This window comes from Haliotis cracherodii, unplaced genomic scaffold (genome assembly GCF_022045235.1).
Source record: "Haliotis cracherodii isolate W230 unplaced genomic scaffold, xgHalCrac1.p SCAF_11, whole genome shotgun sequence".
NCBI classification, from domain to species: domain Eukaryota; kingdom Metazoa; phylum Mollusca; class Gastropoda; order Lepetellida; family Haliotidae; genus Haliotis; species Haliotis cracherodii.
This window is the reverse complement of record NW_027266266.1, coordinates 45,499,348-45,515,580: the sequence shown is the minus strand read 5'-3', so window position 1 is coordinate 45,515,580 and position 16,233 is coordinate 45,499,348. Positions and strand designations below refer to the sequence as shown.

Sequence of the window (16,233 nt, the reverse complement as noted above, 5' to 3'; positions counted from 1 at the left end):
GGTGTACGACTCATATTTACCTACTCAGTTTCTACTTACTTCAAAAACGAAATCTTAAAGTTGAAAAAGTTAAAAGTTTAAAAAGGCACTTCAGTAGTAGAACGGATGTTTTGAGAGGCATGCCTGTCAGGTTTCAGATGTGAATGTTATGTCATACGACAAGGTCATATAAAAAACTTAATTTTGGATCCAAACGCTGTCTGTATTTTCATGCCATTATTGATAACCTTTTATTCAATTTGCAAAATAGTGTCAAAAATAAAATTACATAACGTCCACAATGAGATACATGACGTCCCTCAAACAACATCAAGGCGTCCCACTGTCGAGAAAAAATGCAAAATTGTGAAAAAAACATCTCTTATCGTGTCCTAAGGGGGTGATGTTATTGACTGAAGGAATATGACTAACGTTTTTCTGATGAATAAAATGTATGGAGCATTGTCTGTTTGCAGTGTCATAAATTAGACATATTTCCCCAGTGATACGGTTTGGAGATAGCGTATAACTGCACCCAGCATACTCAGATGCCTCAGTTGGTGGAGAGCAATTATGGCCCTCCTTTAGCTTTATCGATGAATGACCTTGAGGTATTTTATGGGCGTAATGTCACAGAGCATCACGTGGGCCGGGGTCACTGTTCATTGTAGGGCGTTGGGGATGTAAGAGTGTGTGGGGGTCATAGGGGATGGGGGAAGGGGGGGTTGGACATTGATGAGGAGTTTGGGGCAAAAAGGGGCGAGTAATAACGTTGAACTAGATAGCTTTGATCACAGATCAAATTAGCAGTGTAGTCAAAGGTTGCTGCCGGCTGTCGAGTTCGGCGAGCATCATCCCCGAGGATGCTGGATTCTGTAGTTTGTGATAAATATTTCGTGAAACACTCCTTTTTTCGTCATTGATAATCATTCATTTCCAGGTGAGTGAGGGGAGGTGAAATGAGGTTTAATGTCGCGTTCAGTGTTATTGCCCTTATATAGCGTGCACCAGTACTTGTGTTAGCCCTTTAATGCCGAGCGCCAGGCAGGGTAACAACAAGTACCATCGTTTAACGTCTTTTGTTGTGACGCGGCCGGGGATCGAACCCCCGACCTTCCGCTCTCTGGGCAGACGCTCCACCACTTGACCACGGAGGCGGCCCTAAGTGAGTGAGTGAGTGGGTGTTGAGATTGTTTTTAAAAATATTTTGTTAGTTAAATACATATGGTTTTTTTTCACAAATACAAGGTCAATACTTACTATAGGGTATATTATCATGACAAAAAGCTTCTCCCTGACAAGAGCCCGCAGGCATCCTGGGCCAACTGATATCACACGAAACTAAAGAGATGATTTATACTGACAAATTAGACGAACTAAAAGTGATAGAATACAGAGACGAACTAAAGTAAAAGAGTGAGTGAGTTGTGTTTTACGCCGTTTTTAAAAATATTCCAGTTCTATCGCGGTGTGTCAGCTTAATGTGGGAGGAAAGCCCGAAGTGATGCAGGTCTCAGACGTTTACCACTTCGGTGAAACCCACGGGCACGGGTATGGTGCTGACAAACCTAGAAACATAATCGGGGCGAACCGGGATTCGAACCCACAATCATAGGTTTCTGGCATGCCCAAGGGACGCAACTCTGCACAGCGAATCGCGGCGCCTTAGACGACTGGGCCACCCGTGCCCCCAAAGTAAAAGAACTATAGCAACAGTATAAATGCAACGAACTAAAGTGGTGAACAACAGCGAATAATCGCCACATGTTGAAGATCACCGACCTCGATTATCCAGTGTGTTATATTTCTATTCTTTTACGATTCATACTCTGATCTCCATCTCCATCTCCATCTCTAGCTCCCTATCGATAACACAGCACAGACCTTCTCTCGTCTGTGAGCTTGTAGTAAAAAACCAATACAAATAACTCTCCAAAACGAAAGTACCGCGGAGATCTAATCACAGAATCGAGGCGTGATGGGAGCGATCCCTCATGTAATGAAATGAGAATACCGCTGTAAATGAATCTTTTCCACAGGAAAAGCTGTTTTCCTGAGGAATACGATTGGGGAGTGAAGTCCTGGCAAGTGATGATGGTAGTGGATGGGAGGGGAGGGGGGGGGGGGGGGGAGAGGAAGGGGGAGGAGGGGGCAGACAACTTGAGACTTGAGACAGCGAAAGAGGGCGGCCGCCAACAAAAAATATTCACAACTATCTATGATAATAAAAAGAACATTATGTAGGAACTGGTTATTTATTATAGGCAACGGGAGAGCATTTATTTGGGGAGCTTGGAAAAATGTTGCGTGTGAGGATGAAGGTTAGATGGATGCTGACGCCGATGAAATGAGACAGGTCTGAGAAATGGTTTAGGGATAGTCTGAGTGAGTGAGTATGGTTTCACGCTGCTTTTAGCAATATTCCAGCAATATGACGGCGGGGGACACCAGAATTGGGCTTCACACATTGTACCCAATCCATCCCGGGTCTTCGGCGTTTTAATACTGATCCAACTTTAAACAATAAGAAACTAAACGAATCCGTGACTGCGTGCGCCGCTTTAACAGTATTTCAGTAATATACGTACCGTATTCGACGTAATAAGCGCCCCGCTCTAATAAACGCCCACGGCGATATTTGCTCATATATTGGCTAGTGAACAATCCCAATTAGCACCCCTTCCGATAGATTAATGTACACAAGACTTATTTATTCGCGTATAATACGCACTCGTGCGTTATATGCACACTTAATTATGGGCAATTAAATTCTGGAAAAATATATCTGTCGTACATAAACATTTCAGGCTGTCAGTATAAACCACGAATTTATCTTTCAACTCAATTTTTCTTTTCACCAAAATAACATTCTAATTTTGAGAGCGCTTATTACGTCGAATACGGTATCTGTTATCTTTGACGGCACGACAAGGGGCGCAACTCTGCACTGTAAGTGAAAATCCGCGCCCCTATTACATCCGAAAAAAAGGTAAATATTTTAAAAAATCAGTATGCATGCATGCTTGTCTTTGGAACTGAGAGCTTATGTTTTGTGTATATGATGTACACCATAATATTTATTGCATATGGTTTCTTTAGATTGATTGGTAATAACACTGCCGTTTGTCAACAGTTTCATAAGGTGTTCTGAGTGGTTGTATACTCACCAACACCTTCGTCGATGTCGGGGTTTGTGAGGTCAATGAACCTGGACTCAAACATGGCTGTCTGCAGATGATGGACTCCGTACCACACAACCGACCAGATATAAAGAGACTGGACCAGCACCGGTGAAAACTGGGGTTGAGGCCTGCGGAATCGGGATATCCCAGCTTCTGTCGAGAGGAAAAATAGATACATTGTTGAAAGACCCGCGAGATCGGGTCATCCCAGCTTCTGTCGAGAGGAAAAAATAGATACATTGTTGAAAGACCCGCGAGATCGGGACATCCCAGCTTCTGTCGAGAGGAAAAAATAGATACATTGTTGAAAGACCCGCGAGATCGGGACATCCCAGCTTCTGTCGAGAGGAAAAAATAGATACATTGTTGAAAGACCCGCGAGATCGGGACATCCCAGCTTCTGTCGAGAGGAAAAAATAGATACATTGTTGAAATACCTGCGAGATCGGGTCATCCCAGCTTCTGTCGAGAGGAAAAATAGATACATTGTTGAAAGACCCGCGAGATCGGGATATCCTCGCTTCTGTCGAGAGGAAAAAATAGATACATTGTTGAAAGACCTGCGAGATCGGGATATCCCAGCTTCTGTCGAGAGGAAAAAATAGATACATTGTTGAAAGACCTGCGAGATCGGGACATCCCAGCTTCTGTCGAGAGGAAAAAATAGATACATTGTTGAAAGACCTGCGAGATCGGGATATCCCAGCTTCTGTCGAGAGGAAAAAATAGATACATTGTTGAAAGACCCGCGAGATCGGGATATTCTGGCTTTTGTCGAGAGGAAAAAATAGATACATTGTTGAAAGACCCGCGAGATCGGGATATCCCAGCTTCTGTCGAGAGGAAAAAATAGATACATTGTTGAAAGACCTGCGAGATCGGGATATTCTGGCTTTTGTCGAGCGAGGAAATAGTTTAACATAAATATGTCCTACTCATACACTGTATACTGACTACGAGTCCACCAGTCGTAGCCAGGGTAACAATAAATACAATCTTTTAACGTATTTTGTTACGACGTTGCAGGGGATCGAATCCCGGACCTTCCGCAGACACTCTACCACTAGACAACGGAGGCTGTCTCTCTGTTGAGAGACAGGGAGAGAGAGAGAGAGAGAGAGAGAGAGAGAGAAATAGATACATTATTGGAAGACCTGCGGAATCGGGATATCCATACTTCTGTCAAGCGATAAAATAGAAACGCCAGTGAAAGCATTGCGGGATCGGAATATTCCGACTTTAGTAGGAAAAAGATTTAGATAAATTGTTGAAACGCCTGCGAAATCAAGATATTTAGATTCGTAAGGAGAAGACAATATGACATATTTAAAAGAATTTCAAAATCAGAATATTCCGTTCCGACTATGCATTATTGAATCAGAACAAATCCAGTTTCTGTCAACGGGAAATGAAGGCATATTTACACCTTGAGAATATTTTAGATGCTTCTACCAGCTCCAAAAACTTTACCAAAAACATTCAACACATCCAAGTAAACAGTTAGCTGTGGTCTATAAACAGGAAAACAAAGTTTATATCAAACAACTTGGCGGGGCAGCTAGCCCTGCTCTGTCCTCATCGCCATCTTCAAAAACCATATAGTTTGTTTGTTGTTTGACGCCGCCGTGAGCAAAATCCCAGACATATGACGGCGATCTGTAAATAATCGAGTCTAGACCTGACAATTTAGTGGTTGACATCGTGAGCATCTATCTACGCAATTGAGATACCAAGTCAGCCAGTCTGACCACCCGATACATTTGGTCGCCTCTTTCGACCAACATGGGTTGCTGGGGACCTATATTTCTACCCAGGGTCCCCACCCGTCCAGTAACCATACAGCTTTTGTACACCCGCCAATTGAAATGGAAAGAATACTTACTAGAAAACACGGATGAGTTACGGGCCTACCATTGTATTCAAAGTATACATCAGTGTGGCTCGTTATTGTTTTCTGGTTCAACTCGACTCGACTTTCAATATAAATGTCACGGTGTCCATAAATAACGTACGATAATATTATAAGAGAAAGTGAGTATGGTTTTACGCCGCTTTAAGCAATATTCCAGCAATATCCCGGCGGGGGACACCGGAAATTGTACCCATGTCGGGTCACACATTGTACCCATGTCTGGAATCGAACCCGGGTCTTCGGCGTGACGAGCGAACGCTTTAACCACTAGGCTACTCGACCGCCCCCATTTTATGATAAAAAGATTATTTTCCTCGCATCGTAATTACCATATATAATTACCAGGAGGATTTGGATTATATGTCCCGGGTTATGTGACTACCGTTGTAGGTTCCCAGCACTAGCGACACTAGTTTCAGTTGTAATATATTGACTTTTGTCACTCTCAGATTGACAAATTACAGACCTCGTTAATGTGCACATTTCAGGACAACTTGCAATGGTTAGACTAAAAAATTGGACATGTTTCTCTGGCATGGACGCATCATTTTTAATCATGTGCACCAGACGTTTATATTGCGATTTTATAAACATATTTCCCAACTTCCTGCGTCATATCGACTATCTGTCATCTGTCCACTAGTCCTACATTTCTAGTTAACGGATAAACGAGTGTTCGTCGAGCTCTACGCATTGCGTGCCCTGTCTTGGTGCATTATGTAGAACTATTAATAGGTTGTTGAAGTCAGTGTTTGGGGCTATACACGTGCATGAAATGGCGCTTCTAGTGTCAGTGAACAGTACTGATGGACCACACCTTATGCCAAGAAGTGTTTGGGAATTTAAAGCAGGTTCTAACATCAGCACCGGTCTCTGTCAGTACGTGCCCGCAGGAGAGAACCGGCAGCTAAATGTATGCAATAGAAAACAGTAGAGGTCGGTCAGTGGAAACGATGCATGAATCACTGGATTGTCTGGTCAAGACTCAATTATTATTAATACAGGCCGCCGTCATATGGCTGGGATATTGCTGCGTGCTGCGTCGAACAACAAACAAACAAATAAACTAAGCAAACAATTATTGCTGCGCTGCGTCGAACAAACAAACAAACAAATAAATTAAACAAACAATTATTGTTGCGTGCGGCGTCAAACCAACAAACAAATAAATTAAGCAAACAAATATTGCTGCGTGCTGCGTCGAACAAACAAACAAACAAACAAATAAATTAAGCTAACAAATATTGCTACGTGCGGCGTCAAACAAACAAACAAATAAATTAAGCAAACAAATATTGCTGCGTGCTGCGTCAAACAAACAAACAAATAAATTAAGCAACCAAATATTGCTACGTGCGGCGTCGAACAAACAAACAAGCAAACAAATAAATTAAGCTAACAAATATTGCTGCGTGCGGCGTCGAACAACAAACAAACAAATAAACAAATAAAACAAACAACTTCGTGACTCAGTCCTCACGATGAACGTCAACTTCACATATTGAGAAATGAAAATGATGTTCAGATAATGGACTTGGGTTTAAGTGATTAATCCAGGGGACTATGCCTTTTAAGATGCATGTATAACGTTCTTCTGTTTTGACTATGGTCACTTTTGACTACATGATACTTAGGTACACAATCGCCGTTTCTATCTGACACCGCAAACCCACGAGGGATGACAACCTCGACATGTTTTCCATTAGCATTAACGTAAAGTTGAAATGATTTAGTCCTAAGCCATCAACTTCAAGACCGACTTCATGTCTGTAGTAACTTGATATACTGTTAAAATCCTCCGCTACTAAAGAAAGGGGATATAGGTTTAGGTTTCGTCTGCCCGTCAGTGTGTCCGACTTCATTTGGGACTTCGACTTCGAAAACCGTCATCGAAAAAAACTATATTTCAGAGTTATTGTCCTTGTTTGATCTTTTGCACAGGATTGCAATGGGGGAAGAAATACTCAGGGTCCACTCTGGATGCAAGGATGACATTTAGCATATATATTAAAGTGAGTGTTTAGTTATGATCCGAACACAGATATGTTGCAAACAAACCAAGAATGAAAATCAGGGTTAATTTGGGATTCGAACCCAGAATCAGTGGATGGCACGGATGAGAGTTGAAACTGTAGACAGCGAAATAGACTGAAACTCCCTGAAAAGAATTACAAATATTTTACATCAGCATTTTACGACATCACGTGTTATGGTCAACTTCCGGCGTACTCTACCCGACATTCTCCGTTGCCATGCCCTCTGCTTCCGGAGCATCGTCTCGTCCAGTGATTGGTTGCGGCGCTTGCCGTAGTCCAGTGGGAGGGGCCAGGGGATCTTGGTCTTGGGCAGGAAGGCGATGGTTGAGACGAGCATGGGGACGATGCCAATGGTGAGAAACATAAAGGAGGTCTGGATGTTGACACCGATGAAATGAGACAGCTGTAACAGAACGCTTTGTTGGTTTAATGGTTTGGTCTAATAGCAGTTACGTTTTGAAAAAATAACAAAATGGGCGGTTCATGATAAACAATGAAATATATCCATCTGACTCGATACTTTCTTATCTCTACAAGTGTACTACAACTACTACTACAACTACAACTACTATTATTACTACTACTACTACTACTGCAACTACAACTACAACTACTACTACTACTAATAATAATAATAATGAAATGCAGAGTATGGAATGAATTTAATGAGACTGTCCAATACATTGTCAGTGGATGCCCATCTTAAGTGACATGATGGAGTGGCTCGATCCATGTATCATTACCGTCTTCGCCACGCTTGTGGTTTTGACACAGAGGTCCATCCATGGCACGACCCAGAATATGAACAGGGCGTCATGAAAAATGATAAATACCAAATTATTTGGAAAGGCCCTAATACAGCCTCTCACCTATCAAGGCAAAGAAACCTGATCTTGTCGTTATTGATAAATCCAATAAAATCATTTATATCATTGAAATTTCTGTCCCTTTTGACACCAGTGTGATTGACAAGAGTCAGGAGCATCATGGCAAATATGCAGACCTGGCGTCCGAAATGTCACGCTTGCATCCCATGTACCAAGTTTTCCGACTCCCCATTGTTCTCGGTGCCTTAGGTTTGGTACCTCCCAATCTGTTGACTGACATTGGTAGAGTACCCGGGTCTGCTACCAGCAATTCAGCCCTTTCTGACAATCTGGGCAATGCAGAAGGCTGCAGTGTTGGGGAGTCTTCACATTCTCCGTATGGATCTGGGTGGGTTCCACTAGGCAGTCCCATTCTATGTCTGGGCTGGGGGGTGGGGGTGGGGGGGGGGGGGTGGGGGTGGGGGGGGGGGCAAGGGCCATGAGCTGAGGATGAGCTTAACCAGCCTGACTGTAGCAGGATCACCCAAACCCTCTATGGTTTCACTTATTTATTTTATAATATCAACTTTATATTTTAAATAATGATAATTATAACAACATTAATAACAACAATAATCATCATCATCATCATAATCATCCAAAAGATATACTTAAAATATCTGTCTTGTTTTGGGGTAGTTCATAGTGACAAAAAATAATATCATTCGAATGACAATACATGTAAGAGACGCTGACTCGCATCAACAGTGATGAAGGTCAACCGCGTTATGAAATCATTCAGCAAATCCAACAGATCCAGGCTTGTTCCAAAATAAATACCGCTTACATTCGATTCCGAGATCGGAACTATGAGTTGGAACTATGTGAATATTTTCAAAACTTGAACAGACAAAAGGGATAGATTTAGTTCACATTCGGCCTTGAATCACTAGAAGGCGCTGTCAAGTTGCCACCAAGAGCGACAGATCGTGACGCTCGTACGCCACTACTTCGCGGTCGTTACCATCTTTCAGATCAGAGAGAGGGGCTTGCAGTATTGATTACTATAAGCCTCTTGCAGGAATAGGTCAATGATTCATGAATCTTTTATGAACGAAATGAATCAGTTACAAACCTCATGTTTCAATCCATCTTTAAAGGGGTATTGTTTGCTTTTGTTTTAATCCCTATATTGCAACCTCTTTCCTGCAAAATAACATGCCATGGCGCCTGTGGATGTCTGTGTTTTCATCTGTGTGATAACCAGATTAATATCACCTCGTTAACTCGATGTTCTGGGGACTGTCGAAGTCGTGTTAGTTTGAGACAAGCGATATCAGAACATATTACCTTGTTAAAGGACAAGTTGACAGGGTCATAAGGCTATTTCAGTTTAAACGATGTATCGAGATAAAGTGGTTATTGACCGAGTGTGCTTCTGTATCATAAATATAATATATTAGGAATAAAACTCGCATCTTCCGCGCCTTTGTCGAATATCTGCCGAAACCGATCACAAAGGGCGTAGGGGCCACGGGTGGCCCAGTCGTCTAAGGCGCCGCAACTCGCTGTGCAGAATTGCGTCCCTTGGGCACGCCAGAAACCTATGATTGTGGGTTCGAATCCCGGTTCGCCCCGATTCTGTTTCTAGGTTTGTCAGCACCATACCCTTGCTCGTGGGTTTCACCGAAGTGGTAAAGACCTGTATCACTTCGAGCTTTCCTCCCACATTAAGCTGACACGCCGTGATATAACTGGAATAATATTAAAAGCGGCGTTTAACCAAACTCACTCACTCACTCCACAGAACGTGAAAAGCAAAATAGGAACACCAGGTGTTCGTGAAAGGGCAATCAAGTCCTGCAAAACATATGATGAAAGAAGAAAATCTCTTGATTAAACTAGGGAAATCCTGATAGTCGGAGGATTTGGAAACCAATAAATCATGCGACAGCCTTCATGAAAAAATCTCCAAATCGTGTGAGGAGACTTGGCACAATTACTTGTCCCGAGTCATGTGACCTGCGCGTGACAAACTGATACGATCTCGGCCAGCTCTGACTGTTTTATTCAGCTCATGGCAGGCTGCACTCGGCGGACTTCGTTTTTTTTGGGGATTTCAAACAACGTTCTCTTTCTCGGTGCATGTATGAATATTTTAAATGTGTTTAAATTGTTTTTGATTAGATGCTAAAACACCATTTTTATTAAATAAAGATCGTTGTACTTGTTGCTACATTTAATTCAATGCATTTTATGTTAAGATACCTTAAAACAAAGCTCAAAGAATTCACAGTAGGTATGTCAATGTCACGCTAACATATACAAACGTTTTGCCGGAATATGTGTTTCATTATTTGCATCTTCTAATATGAGTATGAAAGTATAAATTATATATGGACTGAATGTTAAAAGGACACGCATACATTCCAGTGGCAGCTCTATAAAACGGGTGGCCCAGTCGTCTAAGGCGCCGGGCACACCAGAAACCTATGATTGTGGGTTCGAATCCCGGTTTGTCCCGATTATGTTTCTAGGTTTCTCACCACCATACCCATGCTCGTGGGTTTCACCGAAGTAGTGAAAGTCTAAGACCTGCATCACTTCGGGCTTTCCTCCAAAATTAAACTGACACGCCGTGATATACATGTAACTGGAATACTGTTAAAAGCAGCGTTAAACACAACTCACTCACTCACTCTTTAAAATAACTTAATATATAATGCCCTATTAAACAATAATTGACGTCAAATACTTTGTGCGTCATATTCGATGCAAATACATATTGCGCGGAAATTTCATTTTATATTACATTCATTGTCAGTGATCCATTCATGTACTTTTTACCGTTATTTTGTCTTTTACGCCCAATGGAATCTGTTTCGTGGAATAAAATACACTGTTTTTTCTCTGGCGTTGACGTCTTATATTTGGTTGGCGCCATGTATATGTTACGCCGCTGACTGAGGAGAAGATTCCTTGTACTACTTCGACGGACGAAGAAGTAACACGCACCCGCTATTAACAGGGATCACTATCATTGTCTTCTCCAGCCCCTATATCTCCTGTGCATAAGCGAGATTCTCAGATATTTAATGCCGGGTAAGATTTTGTTTTGTTCAACGAACTGAATCAAGAGGTTTAATAGGGCAAGGGCCCGGTCACACAAAGCGACTTTAGTTCTCATTTCTCTCAGAGACCCACGAAACTCTCGCGCGACTTGGATTCCATATTAATAGAACACACACTGGCGACAGTCGTGAACCTAATATAGCTCTTCAAATTGTTTCCGTTTGTCATCAAATCAAAGTGTATAGCTAGGGTCTGTCAAGACAGAATAACCTGTCTTCTGAAATCTCCGGGAACTACATTACAGTGTTCGAGGTACGATGATAGTAATCAACCACGTGACCCACCCTGGTGACCCGAGCCATCGTAGCGGAGTTGGTGGACCAATTATATCTCCACCATGGTGTCAGCACCATGCAGGTCCACTAGACAGGTACGACAACACAGGTACGACAGCACAGGTACGACAACATAGGTACGACAACACAGGTCCGACAAGACAGCTACGACATCAGGTCCGACAACATAGGTACGACCAGACAGGTACGACGACACAGGTCCGACAAAACAGGTCCGACGACATCAGGTCCGACAACACAGGTTCGACAAAACAGGTACGACATCAGGTCCGACAACACAGGTAAGACAATACAGGTCCGGCAACACAGGTACGACAACACAGGTCCGACAACATAGGTACGACAAGACAGGTACCGCAAAACAGGTACGACATCAGGTCCGACAACACAGGTACGACAAAACAGGTACGACATCAGGTCCGACAACACAGGTAAGACAACACAGGTCCGGCAACACAGGTCCGGCAACACAGGTCCGACAACATAGGTACGGCAAGACAGGTACGGCAAAACAGATCCGACAAAACAGGTACGACAACACAGGTACGATAAAACAGATCCCACAAAACAGGTACGACAACACATACGACATCACAGGTACGTCAACACATACGACATCACAGGTACGACAAAACAGGTACGACATCAGATCCGACAAAACTCCGGTCTGGAGTTTTCCATCCGAGGTCCATAAATAACAGCTCTAATCGGCAAAGTCCAAATCTAAATATGAACGCCATCGCTATCGTTTTCATAATGATCGAAAAGGCAGTACACTTGAATGCACTTGAGACACACGAACACGAACATGTCAACATTTTCCCAAGTTTTTGTGGATGTTGTATATTTTCTTAGGAGGATTTGTCTAATAAAGGTATGGTCTTTGGTCATCACGCCTTGAGCTGCACAAACACGACCAATTGCTTACGGAGGTCGATTCATAGACCAACTTGTAGTGCGGTCAAGCTTGAAACTTATCAATCAAACAACGCGTTATTTAAGCATCGTGAAGTCCACTAGCTCATCTTTCATCCCCCAGACCAGCCTGGGAATACATGATGATCCTGTAGTAGATGTCGCACTTCCCCATACTGCACCGGTTACAGCGTCAGGGCCTGGACTGGGCATTGCTGCTGGATCCTTGTGATTGTCTACCGTTAACGTTTGATGTCAATCTCATTAAAATCAGATATTAGTTCTCCCTACTGCTCAACAAAGATCTGAGGACATCTCATTACGGACCACATCAGAACGACCCTTTATCCGAACGTCGCTTATCAGATCGGGAAAGTGACAGTCGAAATGTGTTTTCTTGAATGCCTAATAGCAATTAATGGCCGAGAATGAATGGCAATACTTCATTACATTTTTAAGGTTATGGAAAGTCTCTTCCGTTGAACTTCCCATATTTTATTGCACTAAAGCGACAGATAGACGATGATTTTGACGGAATCTTCCGCAAAGCCCGCAACTGTCTTTCGGAATACCCAATATTAACTTTTGCGAGGTAAACCTATTGCAACATAATCGCAATAGTAAATTCAACTACTGTTGTACTATTGAAAAGTTATCACAGTAGTGTGTTATACTGTAGTAATACTATTGCAACATTATCACAATAGTGTTTTTAACTGTCGTAATTTCAATTGCAACATTGTAACAATCGCGTGTTTAACTATCATAATACTATAGAAACACTGTCACAATCGTGTGCTTAATTATCGTAATACTACTGAAACATCATTACAAGAGTGTGTTTAACTAACATAATACTATTGAAACATTATATCAATAGTGTGTTTAACCATCATAACACTACTGCAACTTTATCACAATAGTGTGTTTAATTATCGTAATACTATTGAAACATTGTCACCATCGTGTGTTTAACTATCATAATACTGTTGCAACATTGTCACAATAGTGAGTTTAATTATCGTAATACTATTGAAACATTATTACAAGAGTGTATTTAACTATCAAAATACTATTGTAAAATTATTACAATATGGTGTTAAATTATCGTAATACTATTGAAACATTATCACAATGGTGTGTTTAACTATCTTAATACTATTTAAACATTATTACAAAAGCGTGTTTATTTATTGTAATAATATTGAAACATTATTATAATAGTGTGTTTAACTATCGAAATATTATTACAATATTATCACAACAGTGTTTGTAACTATCGTAATACTATTGCATAAGTATGGCAATAAGATTTTTAACTGTCGTAATACTATTGCAACAATATCGCATAGCAAAACAGTAAAAACATATATAAACTCTACATTGTTAAACTGGCATATTCTCGAATACGTTACTGAAATCTGGGACAACCAAACGCATGACAACTCTGATGAACTTGAACAGATCCAACTGGAAGCAGCTGGAATAGTCACTGATCGTCATCCATGTATTGGAGATACTATCGATGAGACGTAAAGCTAAACAAAGTGTGAACAACTTATGACAAGCTTAACTGAATTACCCGTTGCCATCAGCAGTAGCCACCATTAGCCGCTATAATCTTAGAAGTAGGCACTATAAAAACATTCCACGGTTCCTGGAACTGTTCCTTACCAGCACACTTTTATGCCAGACACACTTGAAGTATAATTGAAAAGCTTTCTCTCGAATGTTGACTTTCTTTCATACTTTCATGTTCGGAAAGTTGTGTTAAACCAGAAATCCATTTACCTCCCTGTTAAATAAATGTTATCGGGGGATAGGAGAGCAAATATACTTTAAACCCCTGTAGGGCATCCCTGTTGTGAATGCAGATGCTGTGTTTTAAAGCCAATATCTCAAGATACTTATCACGCCTGTGTGAAAATCCCTGCAAAAATGTGTGTCAACGTTTTCCTTGATTTTCCTAAGTATATCGTCACTAGAACGTATATAAAGTTGATTTATTCCCATGTTCAATATTTTCACTATTGTCTAGTGACTATTTAATGTATGTTAAAGTATCGTAGCTACGACAGTGGTAAGTCTATGTTAAATATGGGGCTACGACAGTCGAACTCGGTGTTAAATCATGGGAGCTACGACAGTCGTTAGACTACGTTAAACCATGGGAGCTACGATAGTCATTAGACTAAGTTAAATCATGGGAGCTACGAAAGTCGTTAGACTACGTTAAATCATGGGAGCTACGAAAGTCGTTAGACTACGTTAAATCATGGGAGCTACGAAAGTCGTTAGACTACGTTAAATCATGGGAGCTACGAAAGTCGTTAGACTACGTTAAATCATGGGAGCTACGATAGTCGTTAGACTACGTTAAATCATGGGAGCTACGAAAGTCGTTAGACTACGTTAAATCATGGGAGCTACGATAGTCGTTAGACTACGTTAAATCATGGGAGCTACGATAGTCGTTAGACTACGTTAAATCATGGGAGCTACGAAAGTCGTTAGACTACGTTAAATCATGGGAGCTACGATAGTCGTTAGACTACGTTAAATCATGGGAGCTACGAAAGTCGTTAGACTACGTTAAATCATGGGAGCTACGAAAGTCGTTAGACTACGTTAAATCATGGGAGCTAGGATAGTCGTTAGACTACGTTAAATCATGGGAGCTAGGATAGTAGTTAGACTAAGTTAAAGCATGGCAGCTACGACCGTCGTAAGTCTATGTTAAATCATCGTAGCTATTGCAGTCGTAAGTCTACGTTATATCAGGGGAGCATTAGCTCACTTTATGGAACGGGGACCCAAGTCACCATGGTGACGGCTGACGTCACACGGGGTACAAGGCGTCTTTGATGTTAGGGTTTCGAATGTTGGCAACTGTTGGCAACTGTTGCTCCGTCCTTTTGACCTTTAAATGTCAATGAAATGTTTAGAAATACAAACACTATCACAATACCATAGCAACCATATAACAGTAGTGTTTCAACACTGTCGTAATACTATTGTATAAGTATAAGAATAAGGTGTTTAAGTATCGTAATACTATGGCCATATTTCCCCAGTTGTCACTCCTATCAGTGATACACGGGGTTTCACTTGGGGATCCAACATGGCTGGACTTGGACCCTAAGATACGACCACTGCACAGGGCAAGGGAAGTCGTAGGTTCAAGCATTGGCGTTCAGATAGTCGTTAGACTACGCTAAATCATGGGAGCTACGACAGTGGTAAGTCTTTGTTAAAGATGGAGCTACGACAGTCGTTAGACTACGTTAAATCATGGAGCTACGATAGTCGTAAGTCTACGTTAAATCATGGAAGCTACGACAGTCATAAACTTCTGTAAATCATGGTAGCTTCAAGCGTCGCAAACCTCTGTTAATTCCTGGTAGCTACGACAGTACAGTCGTAAGCCCGTGTTAAATCATCGTAGCTACGACAGTCGTAAGTCAATGTTTAAGCATCATAGCTACGACAGTCGTAAGTCTATGTTAAAGCATCATAACTACGACAGTCGTAAGTCTGTGTTAAATCATGGTAGCTACGACAGTCGTAAGTCTGTGTTAAAGCATCATAACTACGACAGTCGTAAGTGTATGTTAAAGCATCATAGCTACGACAGTCGTAAGTCTGTGTTAAATCATGGTAGCTACGACAGTCGTAAGTCTATGTTAAAGCATCATAGCTACGACAGTCGTAAGTCTGTGTTAAATCATGGTAGCTACGACAGTCGTACGTCTATGTTAAAGCACGGGAGCATTAGCTCACTTTATGGAACGGTGACCCAGGTCAACATGGTGACGGCTGACGTCACACGGGGTACACGGCGACTTTGACGACAACTAGGTCGCCACTACAACGTGGACCGAAGCATGAAGTCCCAACTGTTGAACATCGCCGACCTCCCCAACATGCAACGTTCATTTATGCAACATCCGTTCTAATTTGTCATGAAATGCGTCC

The 16,233-nt window shown here is 41.7% G+C and overlaps 1 protein-coding gene across 1 annotated transcript in view; it reads right to left on the bottom strand.

Annotated features, from left to right (window-relative positions):
- Positions 1-16,233, bottom strand: part of LOC139455135 (equilibrative nucleobase transporter 1-like) — a 56,392-nt gene that overhangs the window by 25,266 nt on the left and 14,893 nt on the right. The window contains exons 4-6 of the mRNA XM_071236691.1: positions 7,278-7,512; positions 3,599-3,677; positions 3,147-3,289 (exon numbers count right to left, since the gene is read on the bottom strand). Coding sequence (XP_071092792.1) covers positions 3,147-3,289; positions 3,599-3,677; positions 7,278-7,512 — 457 coding nt within the window. The remainder of the gene's footprint in view (positions 1-3,146; positions 3,290-3,598; positions 3,678-7,277; positions 7,513-16,233) is intronic.